At 47.5% G+C, this 19,265-nt stretch overlaps 1 protein-coding gene across 1 annotated transcript; it reads right to left on the reverse strand.

The window, feature by feature from the left end:
- Positions 1 to 2,498: 2,498 nt before the first annotated feature.
- On the reverse strand, positions 2,499 to 18,119 carry RS1 (retinoschisin 1). The gene is made up of 7 exons (XM_047076347.1): positions 18,053 to 18,119; positions 17,193 to 17,351; positions 15,526 to 15,551; positions 14,539 to 14,644; positions 7,194 to 7,335; positions 4,721 to 4,916; positions 2,499 to 2,651 (listed from the first exon to the last, which is right to left on the reverse strand). The coding sequence occupies exons 1-7, from the start codon at positions 18,117 to 18,119 to the stop codon at positions 2,499 to 2,501; spliced, it is 849 nt and encodes a 282-aa protein (XP_046932303.1).
- Between the last annotated feature and the right edge of the window lie 1,146 nt (positions 18,120 to 19,265).

Below are 19,265 nucleotides of genomic sequence, written 5' to 3' on the forward strand. Positions count from 1 at the left end.
ATGAAATTTTTCTAAAATTGTGATAATGGTTCCTCAACTCTGAGTCTACTAAAAGTCATTGAATTGTACACTTGAAATGGTTGAAATTTGTACGGTATGTGACTTTATCTCATTAAACCTTTACAAAGCAAACATTTCCAACATGAACAATTAGTTGGAGAACCTTTATCACTGCCTCACAGTTTCATTCTTTTCTTCTTTCCTCTTAACCGTACTCGCCTCCTGTGTCTGATGTGACCACTGTAGAGGACCTGAGCTCTTAGGCTACCACCATTTTCTCTGACAATCCGTGTCATGATGAAAGTTCATTCAGCTTTTCAGTAAGGGGCTCTGATGAGGCGTCTGCTCTAAATGGATTTATTCATGTGTCCAAAGGCCAGAGAAGGATTTTTTTTTTCCCTACCTTGAATTTGATATGTTTGTATTTGAGAGAATACTGAGCAAGGGAAGCATTTTTCCAGGTCCAAGTATACAGTTGGGGGATTAAAAAGATGGTGGGTTAGGGGCACCTGGGCGGCTCAGTCGGTTAAGCGTCCGACTTCAGCTCAGGTCATGATCTCACAGGTCACAAGTTCGGCCCCACATCAGGCTCACTGCTGACCGCGCAGAGCCCGCTTCGGATCCTCTGTCTCCCTCTCTATCTGACCCTTCTCTGCTTGCTCGCGTGCATATGCATGCTCTCTCCCTCTCTCTCTCTCCTCTCTCACTCTTTCAAAATAAACGTTAAAAAAAAAAAAAAAAAAGGATGGTGGGTTAAATATAGAGCTGTTCTAAGCACAAAACACCAGGGAAGAGATTTGGGGTTTTTAGGAGGCTTCCCCCTCACAGAGAAGGTGAATGTGATGTCCAGGATCATGTTAGTGTGAGTCTTCACTCGGCTTGGCATTTGAAAACAGAAAGTAACTCAGGAGAAAGCCTCTAGTAGAGGCTGTGCTGTGTCAGGGCCAGGACAGTCTCGGATTCCCCAGTCTTGTCAGAGGGCCCTCATCCCCCAGTTTCACCCCCTCTCAGCTCCTACTTTCATATACCTCTCCTGCCCACTCCCCATGTCATCAGCCTCTCCCCAGGGAAGGGCCTGAAAACTCAGGAGACTGAGACTCTTCCCGAAAGGTCCCAGCTTCATGAGCTCCTCCAGGAGGGGGAAGGCCAGGCCCATGCCAGGCCCGGTCCTTCCCAAGGAGGTTTCAGCCTCAGGAGCAGGCCTGTTTTGTGTGTTGCAAGGCAAGGGGTGAAGTTTAACCATGGGTCACAAGAAACGTATCCACATCCCTTCTTAGGACTTGCGGTCTGCCCACTTCCTGCAAAGCATGTGGTTAGCTGATGGGCCTCCTCCATGTAGCCAGTGATCTAGCTCCTGTGCCAACTGGTTTTAAAATGTGAATCCTGGGGCGCCTGGGTGGCGCAGTCGGTTAAGCGTCCGACTTCAGCCAGGTCACGATCTCGCGGTCCGTGAGTTCGAGCCCCGCGTCGGGCTCTGTGCTGACTGCTCAGAGCCTGGAGCCTGTTTCCGATTCTGTGTCTCCCTCTCTCTCTGCCCCTCCCCCGTTCATGCTCTGTCTCTCTCTGTCCCAAAAATAAATAAACGTTGAAAAAAAAAATTAAAAAAAAAATAATAAATAAATAAATAAATAAAATAAAATGTGAATCCTGCTGAAAAATGGTAGCCCTAGATGAAGGGAAATTCTGGTGTGCTTCGGTCATGTGGGGTTCCTAAATACAGAGAAACTTTGCTACTTACACATGCAGCCCGTCCCATGTATTTACCCAAATAGTGACCACAGACTGGAAAACTTTGCTAGAATGGATCTGTATGTGATGAGAGCTTTTGTGGCTCCACAGTCCTTGTGTGCGTGGGGGTGAAGGCGCAGAGCAGGGGAGGCCCTCCTACCTGGGGTGATGGTGCCAGCCTCCAGGAGACCAGGACACAGGCTCCCGACTATGCCTTTCGGCCCCCCAGTCACCCCAAATCTTTTCCGTCTGCATACACGGTGCTCTAAAGTTGTGAGAGGCCCTAATTTGGTGAAAACCCCGGAGAGACCGCAAGCCTGCTACCCATTTGCATTCAAATCAAGGTTTTATGAAACTTCTGTTCCTGTTTTCAGGGTGGTGAAGCAAAAGGGTTTTTAAATTATCTGGGCTCCTTTGTGTTCCCTGAGACCACACCTTTCACACTGTCAGGCCAAACACAAAAACCCGAGAGCAGAAAATTACCCCTGCTACTTAGGCTTTTGATGAACATTGTCTTTAGGGACATTTTCTTTGTTCTTATTTTCTTTGGCCCTGAGTGGGGAATGAGTTCATTTTTCTTTCTCTCTCATTGACATTGGAAACTACGTCTTAAAAAAAAGAAATTATTTCTGCCCAGCTCTTCATTGAAAAGAGCTTGTAAAATTCAGCCCTGTTTGTCACCCTGTTCAAGCCCTGGTCGCGTCAATGTTCCCCTACAGGCTGCTCTGCGCCCTCCACCCCACCTGGCAGGTGCCGAGCTGAAGGAGGCGTCACGCACACTTGCTGACGCACTCCAACAGCTCCATCCGGATGGCAATGCGGACGTGCCAGCCCAGTGGGATCAGCCGGATGAAGCGGGAAATGATGGGGGGCCGCAGGAGGTTCTGGACCGTGGAGGTTCGGTCTGAGTTGCCGTAGAAAACCTAAAGAGAGAGGAAATCTTATCACCATCGCATCAGGGGAGGGAAAAGGAAGAACGATTCCTATCTGAAGCTGGCCCCAAATTTGAAGTCTGGGAAATCTCAGAAAGTGGTCAAAGGTCAGAGAATTGCATATGCCCGAAATCTGAACTTGTGTGTTAGTGCCTGCATGTTCTAGGCATCTCCGAGTGATTCTCTGGGGACATCTAGAGCTTCCCCAGCCAGTATGGGAGCATTAGCCACACGTGGCTATTTAAATTTAAATGCATTAAAATTAGATAACAATTTCCTTCCTCAGCCGCGCTGATGATGGCTCCTGTGCTCAATAGCTGTGTGTGATTAGTGGCTTCCATATTGGACAGTGCAGATCCTAACATTTCCATTGTCACAGAAGGTTCTATTGGATGGCACTAATGGAAAATGCCTCTTGATTCTCATCACCAATTCTGTGTTCTGATTCTTTGCATTTTGACCAATTTTGAAAAGGACCGCATTGCACATACAGGAGGAATGTTCTTCTGTTCCAAAGGGATCCAAAGTGAGGCTCGAGTAAAAACTGGTGAGCTGGCCCTGAAGTTGTGAGCCAAAGCTTAAGTGTGTATCTCTACCTCCATACCAATGGCAAATACTTTTTAGACTTGGAAGACTGCTTTTAGAAAAGAAAAGACATAAAAACTAGAGGGAAGATTCTGGAAGGGGGAGTGCAGTACCCAAAGTAGGGAGGAAAAGGTCCTGCTTCATGTGTTTTGGGATGCAGCATAGCATGATGCAGTGGCCCTGATGGAAAAAGGTGCCGTGGCTGTTCGGCTGCGTTTCCAAAGAAATCATTCTTGGCAGTCTTTCTAGAGTCGTAGAGCTCTGCCTGATGACACTGGAGCGTTTCATTTCTTTCTGGGATTATCTCCTGCAAAAAATCTGGCTGCCACTTTGGCCTCATCTATCTACAAAACAAGAAGGACCTCGTGTGCCATGATCTTGCCTTTCTTCCCAATAGCAACATCCCACATCCCCTTCTCTCTGCCGTTTGCCCTTGAATCTATTCAAGTTGGGACAGGTGAAGAGGGAGGTTGGAACAGGCTCCTGCAGATTGCCCAAGTGCCTGAGTGGAGTACCTCTTTGCAAAGAACCGTCAAGGCCTTCAGAAATGCAGGCAGGACTTGAAAATGAATTCTCCGTTTCTTTTTGAAAAGCCAGCTAACAAGATCAAAAATGAAATAAAATGTCTAAGTATCAAGATGGTTTCTCCTATTGTATTCAAACTCCTTGAAATCTCAACCCGTGGCTGTCTTGCTGTACAACTTGTCATCACAGGGTACAAAGCCTTCTGATTTTCAGCCACACGTGTCTGCTTAATCTGATTGTCCAAATTAGCCTCAGAAGTCCTTACTCTCAGGCAAAAGGACAGTTAACGGTTCCAAACAGCTAGTGAGTTTTTAATTCATTGCAAATAGACATTATATATATAAAATATTGGTCATATATATATATATATATATATACACTTAATCAAGAGCCTACTGTGAACAAGACTTGGGGCTTGGCCTTTAGAGGTTAGTAGGATATAAAATTGCTCAAAGGTTCAAGTTCCTCTGTGTCTTCATTGCTGGAGTCATTTTAATCATTTACATAGTTCAGTGGCTAACTTGCTGGATTGTCCAGATCTTCCTGGAAGTCAGTCTCAATGGTAAGGAGAGGCCATATCTACATAAATGGACAAGGGCCTAGCCACATCAATAATAGGTCAAGTCACATGTATGCAGCAAAGTGTTCAATGGCCCACGGAGTTTGGAATAGTCCAAATGGCCAGTTTTGATCATTTGAGCAACTATAAGCTGGTAGGAGAATTCAAACAAAGATTTCTTTTGCATGCAAGAGTGGTGCTCACTCACAAACTGCTGGGCATCCAGGATACAGCAAGAAAAGACCCTGCCCTGTCAGAGAGTAGACCATGTTGTGGGGAAGAAGCACGGATGACTTCCCTTGCCATGGAGTCAGTGGCGTGACAGGGCAGGAACGGGAGGGAAGTCCCAGAGAGTATGAGCTAAAGGTGGTTTGGGGTAAGTCCAACTTACCCGGTTGTTTCCTGTCTGGTCCTTATAGTAAATCCAGTTCAGGTTCTCATCGGTCCTGTACTGCACGCTGTACTTGGTCATCCACTCATCAATGTCACAGCGCCCCTGGGTGAGGATCCCTGAAATCACCTTGACCTCCTTCAGATCTATCTCTAGCCACTGGCTGCTGTCCTGGTACTTGGACAGCCAGGCGCACCTGCCAGGAACACAGCAAATCACCAGGAGCCCTTTCCTATGAGAGCCTCCAAAGAGCTGAGAGGCACGGCCCTTTGAGGGGTCGCCAGTGCCTAAAGAACCCCTGCAACGTGCGGGCAGTCTGAGCTGCAATCCGTTAAGCACCAAAAGGCCTGTCTCCAAGAAGTGTGCAGCCTCTGTCATACTTGTATCATTCTCTTTCTCCCAGCATCTCCACTGACCAAAGAACAATGGCCAGATTCAACTGATCTGTCAAAGAAGTGCCTTTGAGTGTTGCTGAAATCACCTTTGGGGTGTGGTTGAGTATGTCTGTCTTCAAATCATGAAAATGCATGGTTTTTGCACCCACCAGCTCCCTTCCCTTTTCATTAGTCTCTCCTGATGTCTCTTTCTCCATGAGTCTCACCCCAATTTCAGTCCCTTTATACATATTTGCGTCTCCTTCCAGTGCTGTCATTCATGGCTTTCAGAGAGTGTCTCCCATGTGCAGAACACTGATCCAAGTGGCTCTGGAAGAGCTTTTGGCAATTATAAAGCAAACCAACCAGTGAGGGAACTGATTTGTTTTTTAGCTATGTCTCTCATGAATTGTGGAAACCTATAATTTCCCCTTTGAGGTTTTTATTTACTTTTTGCATATTAATTAGCTTCTCGGGACTCAGTCCTTGGCTGCCTTCTCTTCTAATTCCAGACTTGCTCCTTGCGTGGCTCTTGAAATCTTAACTTCCATCCCAGACCTTTTCTAAATCCCGAAACCTGAGAATCATTTGCTGTCTAGACAACTTCTAGGTGCTGTACAGCATCCCCAAAGAAACATGTCCAAGAGTAAACTCCTAATTGTCTCCAGCCCCTCCTTCCAATATTCATCTTTCAGAATGCTACCCCCATCCTCTGGGGTGTTCATGCCAGCGATCCGAGAGAGATCTTTGTCCCTTTCTCTTTTTTGCCTCAAACATCCAATCCGTCTATTGACTCCATCTCAAGTGTTTCTCAAAGTCATTTACTTTTCTCCATTTCACTGGCACTGCCCTGACCCACATCATCCTCAATTCTTGCCTGGATTGCTACTTTAGCTCACCTCACTAATTACTTCCCCCAACTAAACAGTTCTCCTCACAAGAGCCAGATTTTTCTTTTTTCTTTTCTTTTTTTCTTTTTTCTTTTATTTGAGAGAGACAGAGTGCATATGCGCAAGGGAGAGGGGCAGAGAGAGAGAGAGAGAGAGAGAGAGAGAGAGAATCTTAAGCAGGCGGCCTGCTGAACATGGCTTCTGACATGGGGCTTGATCCCACAACCCTGGGATCATGACCTGAGCTGAAACCAAGAGTTGGATGCACAACTGACTGAGCCACCTTGGCGCCCTGAGCCAGAATTTTCTTACAACACAAATCTTATTGTGGTATTCCCCAGCTTTAAATCTTTCACTGCTAGAGTCTGCTAATTGTCCTCCAGTATCCTCTTCCCGTCTTCTTTTAGCAATAGAACACCATCACCACCACCACCACCACCACCATGTTTTATCTGGGCAAACAGCCACCCAGAAAAGTTCATATTTCCCAGTCTCCTTTGCAGCTAGGTGGGACAACCTGACTAAATTCTGATTGGTGAGATGTGGGCAGAAGTAGCCAATAGGATTATGCTTGTGCACTCTGCTCCTCTTTTCTCCCCCCTGGCTAGAATGTGATGTGCTAGTGGAAGCTAGGGTAGCCATTTTGGGCCCTGAGATGGCAGCTTCATGTGAAGGATGACAGAAGAAGGTAGAAAGAATCTGGACCCCTGATACCATCAGCCGTCATAACAATGAAACTACAGGGCCTAGTGAAACTTTTAGATGACCAAGAAATCAACCTTTATGTTATTTAAGTTTCTGTACTTTGGGGTTCTTTGTTACAGCAGTACAAACTTGTACTCTAACTAATGCACATTCCGGGTCCTCTCATTATGCCTAAAATAGTTACCATAATTCTTCACGTGACTTCACGATCTGAGATCTGACTTCTGCCTACCAGAGCTCTGGCCTTATCTCACTTGTGCCCTAACTTTGCTGACCTTCACCATCCCCATCCGTGCCCTTCAGGTAGAGTCCCTCTCCCCATCTAAACTGTGTGCTTCTTGAAGGCCAGGACCTCCGCCACCTTGCCCACAGTCCTCAGCACACGGAAGGCACTCAGTCAATATTTGTTGAATAAATAAATGCATTCTGCCATTTTTTTCTTACAGAGACCTACATTTTTCAAATCGCATGAGAAAAACCGCCTGAGCCACCTGCCCTGCTTACCCAAAGCCTTGACTGTTGAGCCGGGCCTTGTTAGCGGTCCACGAGGAATACCAGCCCACGTACTGCTCCAGGTTGGAGCAGGTGATCTGGTCTGGTGTAACTTCTCCCGATTCGAAACCCAGGGGCTTATGATATGGGCATTCTGGAAAGGGAAAAACAACGCACCTCAAAACACTCATATCACATCGCAACACTCCACAAACCCGACATGACTGACGTGCCAAGTCAGACCGTCTCCTTCGTGCTTTGGTAGGTGGAGAATGTTTTGCTCGTCAGCGCACTCCACAATGGGTCTTCAACTTATTCGCTGCTCTTATGAGAGAGAGTGAAGATGAAGTCAAAGGATTGCCATAGAGACTCAACCTTCGCAAAAGCAGAGGAAAGGGGCTCTATGGCAACCTGAGGTGGGGGAGGGAGGGAGGGAGAAATACTTCACCTCCTCCACAAACTTAGACATTTGCAAAACCAAGAGGTTCCCAGGGAAATATCATAGTTAAGTGCCGTACTCTTTATTTTCCTCATTAACACACTTTTAGCCGTCCGGCGTGATGACGTCAGGGGCCCCAGCTGTCTTCGGGCAGCATATGATGCTAATTATAGGAACAAAGCAATGGTCAGAGGCAAGAAGGGCAATTATATACTGAGACTGACTTCTCGCTCGTAAAGTGCCGTCTTCTCACTAGTCTGATGAATAAAAAAAGGTGTGTGTGTGGGGGGGTGAAATGTACCTGAGTGACTATTGAATAAGGTACAGTTGAAAGGAACTGGTTTTTTTCCAAATAAGAATAGCCAAAGCTGGTTCTTACGTGTCAACCGTCGGCTGCTTCTCACGTATTTCTAAACACATTTAGTGTTGGGTTACCTGGTCACAGACTTCCGCCGATTGCCAGCCCAGCATCCGTTCTCCCCTTGTTTTCGACTAAAGAACCCTAACTTTGTCAGGCAGCAGTGTAGGCGCTAGAAAAAATCTTTCCCGGCCTCTTTCGCGGTTAGAAGCGACCACGTGATACAATTTCTGACCACTGAGATATACGACGATGTCTGCTGGGGATTTCTGATCCGTTTTTGCTCACCCCTTTTTTCTTCCCGTTGCCTAGAAAGAAGACCTGATGGCTGGCGCAGTGGCTTCTTGCACAACGGGGGTAAGGCCAAAAGAAGCGCCGAGACCTCAGCCCTGATATCCTTAAGCAACTCCCTACCCCTACTCTTTTTACTACAGGAGTCAAAACAAAAGTAATTCACTAAGCCACTCTTCAGGGGATCCCTTATTGACAACCGAACACAAGTCTAGCTATATTTCTGTAAAAAACAAATGGTAAACTTACACATTCTCTTAGTTTTCCGATCGTGAAGAATAAACTTCAAGTAAGTGAAATTATTTTTTGTCCATGTGCCAATCTGAGTTCAGATCAAAGAGCTGAACATGCTGACTGGGGCATCATCCCTTTCCAACAGTGAAACGAGTGCTGGGGTCTTTCTGGAGGATAGCTTCCAAAAGTCACTAAAATTGAACGAAGCATGCAAAAGCTTGAATGCCATGCATCCTGAGACCAGAATGCCCGCAGAGGCAGTCATGCCCTGTCCTCAGAGAGTGAAGACAGAAAGACAGCTTCAGGCCTCTGACCAGGGAGGCTTCACTGCCTTTCTGCCCGATGCACCAAAGGAAAAGGTCCAACCTCCGCCATTAGTTTTAGCCAGTGGGGCTGGAAGTGAGGGGACAGCACTTGTGGTTTATCAAGTCCCCAAGGCTGATGGAGCCTACTAAAATCACGGGAATTCCTGGGAGAGAGGACAGGAGTGATTTACGGGCCCCTCAATCGTGCCTTGTGCGGTCAAATCGTCAGGAGGGCTTGTTAAGGATGCAGTTTTCAGTATCCCACCCCCAGAGCAGCCTCATCTTTAACAAGCACACTTTCAAAGCACACTGGGGAAACTTTGGCCTGTGAGAGAAGGCATTTGTCAGTTGGCAGGTTCAGGGGCCTGGTGCCCATGGCCTTGGGGGCCCCTCTACCTCCTCAATTTCCCTCCGACCTGGCGGACAAGCCCATGCCACCAGAAGGTGGGCCAAGGCCCCAGCATCAGAAAGCTGGTTTTCAGTTGGGCCCAAGGTTGTCACTTAAATGCTAACTGTGAGTGTCTCTAAGGCCCCTCCTTCTTGAACCTTCCTTTTCTTGCTCCAGGGCCACCAGCTTGGAGGGAAGGAGCAGAGGGGAAGGAAAAGCAGAGGGGAAGGAAAAGTCCACTCCTGATGGCTTTATTCTTGGCATTTTGCTCTTTCTGTGTCTTTCCCTTAAGTCTCTTTTGCCATCTCTTTCCGATTTGCCCATCTAACGGTTAAGAGTGGAAACCTAGGGAGACGAAGCCAGTGGCAGTGGCCTTGGAGGCTGGTGAGGGCTTGTCCAGACACGGACCCTGCCCACACTCTCCAGGAAAGTGATGATCTCACCATCCCCATGGCTTTTGCCTGGCGTCTGGGGGTCAGTGCCTGATTCCCAGGCCCCAAGCCTTATCCCATTGTCCATTTTCCAGGTGAACAGTTCCACCCGGGTGACCCAAAGATGCTTCACACCCACACGTTCCAAACTGTACCCTTCAGTATCCAAGCCCCAAGCCTGCCCCTTTACAGTGCTCCTGTCAGGTATTGGTGCCTCTAGCTACCCAGCTGCTAACCCAGAAACCAGTGGTGTGGCCCAGGGCACAAAGCAGAGACTCTCTGATGGGTCTCAACCTGGGTATCATTGGGGGGGGAGTTACAGAAGTGCTAATGTTGGGGTCACTCCCTCAGAGATTCTGACGTCATTGGTCTGGGGTAGGACCCGGGTGAGGGGTAGAGCTACAAGTGATTGTAATGGGCAGCCAAGGTCAAGAATGTCTGTCTAGAGTCAGTGTGAGCTGGGATCGGATCCCCGTCTCTGTGTGAGCTTAGGCAAGCTGCTTAACCTTTCTGGATCTCAATTTCCTTATCTGTGAAAGGGGACCCACAGCAGTACCTGCCTCCACGATGTCGCTGGCCAAGAGCAACAGATTCTATCGGTGTAATAGGGTGAATTCGTGGGAATACATTGATGTCTTCTTGAGTTTTTCACGTTTGTCTTTCTGGCGAAGACTCACCCGGGAAGAAATCTAACTCCCCCCCTCCCACTCTGCCCTGCCCCCATCATCCCCTGTACATCTCCCCAAGAAAGAGGGTTCCTAAGGGTTGGGGCTCTTCTTGGGTTTGTGTGTGCACGTGTTCATGTGTGTGTGTGTGTGTGATTTGAGAGAGGAGAGGCTGTAGACCACATAGCATCTCTCAGATTTATGGATTTGGAAGGTCTAGGTGCCAACCGGAATTAGCTGATTGTGCTACAGGAGGGGACTGGAGAATCTGGGCTTTGGCCCTTTTGGGGGAAAGGGGCGTGCTCATGGTAGGGGCCTGAGCTCAGCAGGGACATGCTTCCTCTGAGGGGGCTGGACCACAGATGGGGCCAGGGAGCCCTGAGCTCTGGACACCCTCAGGAAACTTGGGAAGGTCCCCGGGACTGAGCTGAGCTTGGTTCAGAGGGAGAAGACCCCCCAGTGAGGTGTTGGCCTTCAAGTGGGGCTGTGGGCCAGGCAGGGAGCCTGCCACCTGGCCTGAGCCTGAGCCTGAGCCTGAGTCTGCGCCCTGCCCCCAGGCAGCCCTTGCAAACCCACGGGAGTTTGATGCAGTCCAAGGAGAGAGGAAGGACCTTTAACAGTCCTGTCTTTAGACTCCTCGCTAGCCATGAGGAGGACTCAAACTGGAGTTATTTAAACTTGGAAAAATAGAAAATGTGGCATTTCTCACGCTCTATGGACTGTGGGGTCAATTGCAGTCAAGTTATGTTATTGTTTTGCCCGACTCCTCCTTTCCCCTCTCCTCCTCCTTCCACGGTCCTGGCTGGGCTCCCTTTGGGTCCTCATGCGGGCCTGGAGGCCTTCCATTGAGGCTGTTCCCTCTGCCTGTGACACTCCCGTCCCCTCTCTTCCTCCTTCCCCCGGCCAACTCTGCTCTTCCTTCAGATCTCTGCCGGCCACCTTGTTCCTCTCACTTATTCCCCATCCTTGTCATTATTTATCGGCTCCTCTGGGCTCTCTGGCTCACCATTGTATCCTCTGAGCTGAGCAGAATGCCTGCACATGCTAAGCACTCGATAGTTATTGACTGGATGGTGAATGAAGGGATAAACACAGATTATCGCCCGTCTCGGGTGGCCTCTAGGAGCAAGCAGAGAAGACAGCAGAAACAGGAAGCGGAAAGCTCAGGGAGGAAATCGAGGTCGCCCAGCCCAGAGAACACCTACTGCTCTAAGCCATAGGAAACTGTCAATTGAGTATAAACTAGGATTAAGTGGCACGAATAATGTTGCTGGAGGAATTAAGGGGATCCTCGTCAGACTTACACGGAATATGTCCTTCCCACGTTTTCTGCCCAATGCCAGTTTGTTAGGGTAGCTATGAAGCCTGTTGGTATGCTCATCTTAAGTAGAAAAAGAACGTTTGTACATTCATTTTAAGGAGAAACCTACATCGTGTGTGGTACAAGTGGATAAAGCACGGATATTACGTGGATAAAGGCGTGTTCATAATGTGCTGCGAATCCAGACTATACGTAGCATACTAGCCTTTCTTATTCGGTAGATAATCTCGCGGTCGGGAGGCGTGAAAGCCAGACATGGTTATAAAGAACATTTACCTAGAGAAACACAAGGAAGTTCAGGGACGTTCTTGACAAGAGAGACATGAATATTAACATGCACATGTATTAGGCTTGAACCTATATGACAATGTAGTGGAACATAGAATAATGTTTATAGAATGGAGTAGAAACTCGAAGATAATATAGAGGTATAAAATCTAGAGTAAAGGCAAAGCATTCACGAATCACTGGGTTTCTTAGGCTTGGATATTTTCTTTACCCTATTCTTCCCCCTCCGAGGGCCAAGGTGATCTTAGCTAACTGTGGAGGACAGACCTTTTAGTCGTTTTGATAGTGTTAAGATGAAGATTAAGGAGGCCAGAATGCACCTTCTCCTCTGTGGGTGGGACCACTAGACAGTAGCAGCCAGTGTGCACCCGAGATCACCTCCGGGCAGCTCCCAGTGACCTTCCCTCCCGTCCTTCTGTATCTCCTAGGCTCTTCTTCCCTCCTAAGGCGGCCTGTGATGGAAGCAGTGAGTCTCAGGATCACTGGTCTCAGAGAGACCAAGCAGCGTTCTTAAGATTCCATTGAGGACCCGAGGCACTGATGGGCGTCTAGTCCTGCTGCCCTGAACCATCTCTTTCATGGAAAAAAACCAATTCACGCCAATGAATCAACCGTGTAACCCTTAGGTTGTGTTTGTTTCTTCCCGGAAATGTCTGTGCCATTAAAAAATAAAATGAGAGGAAAAACAAACAGAAGATGGTGGGGAGTGGAGAACACGTGAACTAAAAGAATTTCCGATTTCGGAACTTTGAGTGCACGGCAAGTGTTTAGGGGAGAGAGCTCGGGGGACCCCGGTTGACTTCACATTCCCCAAACACACAGCCCTCCTCAACTTCACAGTCGATTGGATCAATCTGCATAAATAATCTCTTTTCAAGTTGGTGGGTTTTTTTAGAACTCGGAATGGAGTTCCAGTAAGGTCTTCGTGTCTCTAGTGAAGAGAACGTTTGTTTCCACTGCATGGGAAACTCCTTCAGGGAGGAGATAATGCCTTCTTTTTTTTTTTTTTTTTTTGCCTCCCCATCAGTGCCTGGCACATAATAGACACATGATGAGAAAGGGTGGAACTGAATTTTAAATGGATTATTAAGGAGGGTGCTTCAATATTGACTGGGCAGACCACACCAGTATATAATGGTTGCAGGAGCTCCTGCCGCGGAGCACAGTGGGGCATCCAGGAGAAGCCCACCAGACTGCACAGCACTTGCTGCTTTCCTCATGACAGGGGCCCCACTGTTCCTTTCCGATAGACTGAATTCACAAACCACTTCCTACCCCTTCAGTAAATAGGGAAGGGGAGGCAGCAAAGGCCGTCGGAGACTCTCCGCTGCCTCCCCCACAATATGCTATTTTAATGCAAATTTAATGAAATAATGAAGAGAAGCTCGCACACGCACACACATACTGTCTCTAGCGGAGCTATTATTAGGTGATTATGTACCCTGCAGAGGGTAACGAGCACAGTTTTGAGCAAAAGAGGCTCTGAGCCATGCAAAGCACTGAGTGTTGCAAGGATTTTCTGGGCCCCCAAGTCCCTGAAAGTCAGAGTGTGAGCTCTCAGGAGGCAGGAAGAAAAGGAGCAGACCTTTCGTAAGCTACAGTTTGCTGGGTACCCCGCATGCCTACGAGGATCTATTCCTCGTGACAACTCTTAAGAGCAGGGGTCAGCAAACTGTGGCCCTTAAACCAAATGTGGCTCACCGCCCGTTTTTGTAAATAAAGTTTTATTGGAACACAGCCACACGCATGTATTTACATATTGTCAGCGGCTGCTTTCGTACTACAAAGGCAGAATTGAGGAGTCGGGACCCTAGGGCCTGCAAAGCCACAAATATTTAGCATCTGGTCCTTTACAAAGTTTGCTGGCAGGAACCTTACAGGAAGACGCTCGTATTAGCCAGGAAGGGCTATGTTAGGCTGCAGAACAAATTGTCTTGGAAATTTCAGAGGCTTAACACGACAGCGGTTTATTTTTCACTCAGGTGACTTGTCTGTTATGGGTTGGCAGGGTTTCTGCTCCATTCAATTTCCTGGGACCCACACTGGAGGAGGAACCATTTCTCAAGCAGGGAAGGGAAAGCCGGAGAGTCAAGTACCAGCCCTTAAATGTTCATTTTGGAAGGGACGCGGCTCGCTTCGGCTGGAGCCACTCTAAAGGGGCTGGAACGTGGGGGAGAACATGGTTGTTCGCTGAGCAGTAAACCCTCGGGCACAGTACTATTACCTCCCTTTGACAGAAAAAGGCCCAAGGGGGAGTCCCAGAGCTAAGAAGGGAGGCAGGCAGGATTCCAGCTCTGGACTCTCTGACTCAAAAGGCTGTCCTCTTGTCAGAACGCCCTGCCTCCTACCATTGACTTATTTTCACAAATTCCGTTAGTCCATTTCATTGAAAATAGGCGCCATCTCACCGTCTCACCCAGGCCAGGGAGAGAGGCAGGAAGCTGTTTCGGAACAATGACATCCGTGTGGTATGTTGGAGCAGTGGCCGTTGTGGGATTTGAAGTTCGGAGGCCAACTGCAGGAAACCCAGAGCCTAGCGTGCTGGGGGGTTAACTCGGCCAGGCGAAAGGAAAAGGAGAAACAACGTTCCCCAGGACACCGCGAGGATCCGGTGCCCTAAGCAGAGGAGACACTCACCCGGAATGCAGTCTAAGGAGGTGGCGCCAGCAGACCAGAGGGCATTGGCACCTCCTTGGCAATCGCATTTGCATGCTTTGTGGTACCAGGGGTCCTCACCCTCATCCTGCGGGAAGCCAGAGGGGAAGGAGTGTCAGAAAAGTCACAGGTAGGGCCGCCTGGGGGGCTCAGTCGGTTAAGCATCTGACTTTGGCTCAGCTCACGATCTCACGGTCTGTGAGTTCGAGCCCCGCGTCGGACTCTGTGCTGACAGCTCGGAGCCTGGAGCCTGCTTCCGATTCTGTGTCTCCCTCTTTCTGTAACCCCTTCCCCGCTTGTGCTCTGTCTCTCTCTCGAGAATAAATAAACATTTAAAAAATTATAAAAATACAGAGAATGCTCCAGGTATGAAAATTTCAGGGGAAAGAAAGAAAGATCACAGGCAAAGGCAACCGTGGCCAGAGCCACTGGAAGAGTTTGTGTTCAAGAACCTTGCTCATTCATTACCTGTATTCTGTGGCCGCTTTTGCACAAGAGCAGCACAACTGGCATACTAATCCAGGCTTAAGACATACAGTTGCCACTCATCTTTGAGTCCAGATAAACAAATGTCCGCCACTGTGGATGGACAGCTAATGATCTCACAGACGCACCGCGTGGGGAGCACCGCTCACCCCATTATAGCTACCTTCAGGGTTTGGGGGCGGGGCCCGGTTCACGGTCAGGCTGCTTACTTCTGGAGGTCCCTTTTAGGGATCCGGTTTTAAAAGGTAATGGATTCATGATCACACCGCCTGAATTAAGACCTGGTTCACTTGCATTCTCTCATTAAAACACCAATCTTGAACTTGCCCATATAAAATGGGCTCTTGCCACCACCAGAATAAAGTACCTTTAAAAAGTACCTTTTTTTTTAAAAAAAAAGGATAATCCTAAACATTATTTTGAGCTAGGAAAATCTTTAAGAACAGTATCCATGTAAATCCCAGCCTTCTTACTGTAACATACCTCAGTAGACGACAGTCCCAGTGTGGCTAAGCAAAAGGACAAGAGAGGAGAAAATCAAGTTAAAAGAAGAAACAAATTCAACAAGGAGAAGTGAAATGAAAATAGTCACATAAAAGTTAACAAAGCCCCTTCGGGAAGAAGTCAAACTAAGTAAATATATATGTCAGGAAAAACATCCACAGATCCTGAGAGACCAAGGGCAGTAAAATTAAACAGAGAAGGATCATTATTATTATTTTTTAGGTAAACTCTACCCCCAACACGCGGCTTGAACTCAAGACCCCGAGATCAAGAGTCACATGCTCTATCGATTGAGCCAGCCAGGTGCCCGTATTATTTTCATTCTTTATAGAATTTTGGAAAATAATGTAGCAAAGAGGGGTGGGGAAGCACCCGTATTTCTTATCACCAAAGGCAACACTGTTAACATTTTCATATCAATCTTTCCAGTCTTTTTTCTATGTGTGTTTTTTAAAACGTACTTGAGAACCTAGTATTTAAACAATGTTTACAATTTACATTGTTAAATTTGACATTAAGTGCTACCTTCTTCCTTTACTTACTTCTTCTTCATCATCAGCAGCAGCAACAGGATCCCTAGGGTCTGCCTTATGTGCCAGTCGGGAGCTGATTCCTAGTCCCCGCCCCGGCACCCCCGCACTTGACACATTTAGGTTATTTAGGATTAACAAATTGTTTAGAAAATCTTGTTAAGGTTTGTCTGTAATGTACAGGAAATATCAAACCACAAAGTGTAAATACTGTATAAGTAATGTGGGAAAACTATGTCAAATTTAACATAAAACTAACATATAAAGTATCTTTATAGAAGTACGAATAAAGAGAATGAATGCACAATTTAAAAATTTTAAATTTTTTAAAATTTCTTTTTGAGACAGAGACAGAGCATGAGCAGGGGAGGGTCAGAGAGAGGGAGACACAGAATCCGAAGCAGGCTCCAGGCTCTGAGCTGTCAGCACAGAGCCCAACGCGGGGCTAGAACCCACAAACCATGAGATCATGACCCGAGCTGAAGTCGGTCGCTTAAGAGTGAGTGCCCTGAATGCACAATTTAATAGGAAAAGAGTTTGTATACATTAGCATAAACTGATTGTTTAAACTCTGCTGCCCAATGCATAAGCACTAGTCCCATGAAGCTACTTGCGTTCAAATTAATTAAAATTAATAAAATTAAACATTCAATTCCTCGGTCACACCAGCCACATTTCAGTGCTTCTGGCCGCATGTGGCTAGTGGCTGATGTACCGGAGAGCACAGGTACAGAACATTTTCATCACGGCAGAAGATTCCATTAGGCAGTGCTTGCTAAAGTACCAAAGCTCCGTTTTCCATTTTCAACAAAATGGATATCTTCATTTCTTTTCTGATTACAAAAGCAGCACATACCTATTATAAAAATCTTGACCAAAACTGGAGTGTAGGCAATAGGAAATAAAAGTCCCTCAACCACTTTCCTATCTAAAAGTTGAATCTTATGCCCCCCCGCCGCGTGCGCACGCACACACACACACACACACACACACATCCCTTTCAGATTGTTACTGAGAGTAGAGAAATGGTCTCATCTTTTGTATCACAATTATAAAAGCTATCTTTTTCAAACTGTGCCTTCATTTAAATAATACATGTTTACTTCTTCTGCAAACCCCTTTTTTTTGTGTCCACTGTGAACCTGGCACTGCCCCAGGGCCTGGGCCTTCTGAAATGGAAGCCTTGCTCTCTGCCCACAAGGGGCTTGAGGACCCATGAGAAGACCGACCACTGGACGATGCACACGGTGAGCACTCCACTGGGTTCTGCATAGGCTGCAATGGGAGTTAAGGGGAGCATATGTTTTAGTCAGAGCAGTTGAGGGCTACCCCTCCCCTGCGGCCCCAAACTGCTGTCTCTCCTGGGCCCTCGTACACCGGTTATTCATTCCTAGAGATTCCTTGGCCTACCTGCTATGGGCAGAATTAATCCTCTCAGATAGCAATGAAGGTTAGGAGCGCCATCTTGGTTGGAGGCCAAGCCCTGTGCTAGCAAAAGAAGTTACCAATGACTTCTTATTTTCGTACCCAATGGACTCTTTCCAACACTGACCTTATGTCTTCATGCTCCAATATGCTCTCGGTCCCTTCCTTCTTCCTTTAGCTTCCATCACACAGTTCACCTGGTGCTCCCATCACTCTAAATACCCTTGTCAGTCTTCTCTGAGAGCTCTGCTTCTTCTACCCGCCTCATAAATGTCGCTAAACCCAAGATTACAATTCTTGCTTTGAATGGCTTACCGGGCATCTCCCCATAGGTGTCTCTTCCTACCTAAACTTGGACACAACCAAGTCTTGACAAGGTCATGGAGCAACCTGAACTCTCCTGTGCTGTTGGTGGGGATGTAAGTTGGTCTACCTTCTTTGAAAAACTACGTGGCAGCCTATAGGAAGGTTGAATGTATATGCGCCCTAGGACCCAGCAGTTCTGCTCCTAAGTACCCACCAGAAACGCGTGCATATGTTCTCCAACTAACCAAAACCTGTGCTGGATTCCTCACAGCAGCAGTCTTTGTAGTAACCCCAAATCGGAAACACCCGCATGCCCATCAAGAGTAGAATGGGTACACGTGGCAAATTCATACAGTGGGCCACCACATTGCAGGGCTGAGTGGAGGGTCCCTTGCTCAAGTGGACACACCATAGGGATCCATTTAAAAGTATCTATGTCATTAGACGTCAGGGTCTTGGTCACATCTGGCGTGGGGAGCAGCAAGGTGAAAGCCCACGGTTGCCATTCGGGGGCTGGCAATATTCTGCTATTTGATGTGAGTGCGGTTATACGGGTGTGTTCGACAGTGACAATTCACTGGGCTGTACTTTTCTGTATGTATATCTTACCTCAATACTCTGTTTTATACCTCAGCTCATTAAGACCTTCCTCAAATTGTTCTTCCCCTTTATTTCTTATCCTACTGAGTGGCTTCCCTGTTCACTTAGCATCTCATCTAGAGACTTGGGATGTGTCTTAGTCCCCTTTCTTTCTCTCTAAACCCCCATATCCAACGTCTCCCAGGGGCCTCTATCCTCTCTGCCCCCGCTGCCACTGCCTGTGTTGGGCTCCTACTCTCTCTCCCTGGATACTCTCCCTGCTGAAGAGAGACCTTGCCTCATCCACCCTTCACGCTGCCGGTGGGGCGAAACGCAGACCGGATTGTGCCACCTTCTTGCTCCAAACCCTTTGGCGGGTCCCCGGTGCAAGGGTCCAGGCTCCATCTGTGACATTTATTGGTTGTATGGCCACATCTCTCCACTTCCTTATGCCTAAAATGAGTATGATAACGACGTGTCTCTCAAGGAAATCTCCATCATCTCTCTCCTGCCTGCCTCTCCAGATCCATCTTTTGCGTTCTCTACTACCTGCAACTCATCACACGTGCCAGGCTGTTTCATGCCTCCGTGCCTTTGTATGATTTCTTGGCTTTAAAGGCCCTCGTCTCCCAACTTTTCTGCCAGCTTGTTCCCTTCCCCGCGAAGGGGACTTTTTCTGTCCCCCGTGTACAACTCACCACTCGCTCTGGCCTTTATGCCCCACCCCTTTCTTGTGCACAGGTTTATCTAAGCACTTGTACGATTATAGAAATTGATATGGAAGATACTTGATGGTGACTGGCCCCAAAGCGTTTATTCATTAAGTAATATTCATTGAGTGTCTACTATAGTCCAGGCCTGGCTTTAGGCGTTGGGGAT

Source organism: Lynx rufus, unplaced genomic scaffold (genome assembly GCF_022079265.1).
Source record: "Lynx rufus isolate CCGP_SWC_20201006 ecotype Redwood Valley unplaced genomic scaffold, mLynRuf1.p SCAF_14, whole genome shotgun sequence".
Classification (NCBI taxonomy): domain Eukaryota; kingdom Metazoa; phylum Chordata; class Mammalia; order Carnivora; family Felidae; genus Lynx; species Lynx rufus.

Excerpts from the sequence above, each read along its gene's own strand:
- RS1 (XM_047076347.1), bottom strand. The coding sequence starts at position 18,119 with ATGCGGGTGTTTCCGATTTGGGGTTACTACAAAGACTGCTGCTGTGAG. Across the intron at positions 17,352-18,052 it reads GGAATCCAGCACAGGTTTTG|CCTATGCAGAACCCAGTGGA; the intron begins GTTAGTTGGAGA and ends CTCCCATTGCAG. Across the intron at positions 2,652-4,720 it reads ACCAGACAGGAAACAACCGG|GTTTTCTACGGCAACTCAGA; the intron begins GTAAGTTGGACT and ends CTCTCTCTTTAG.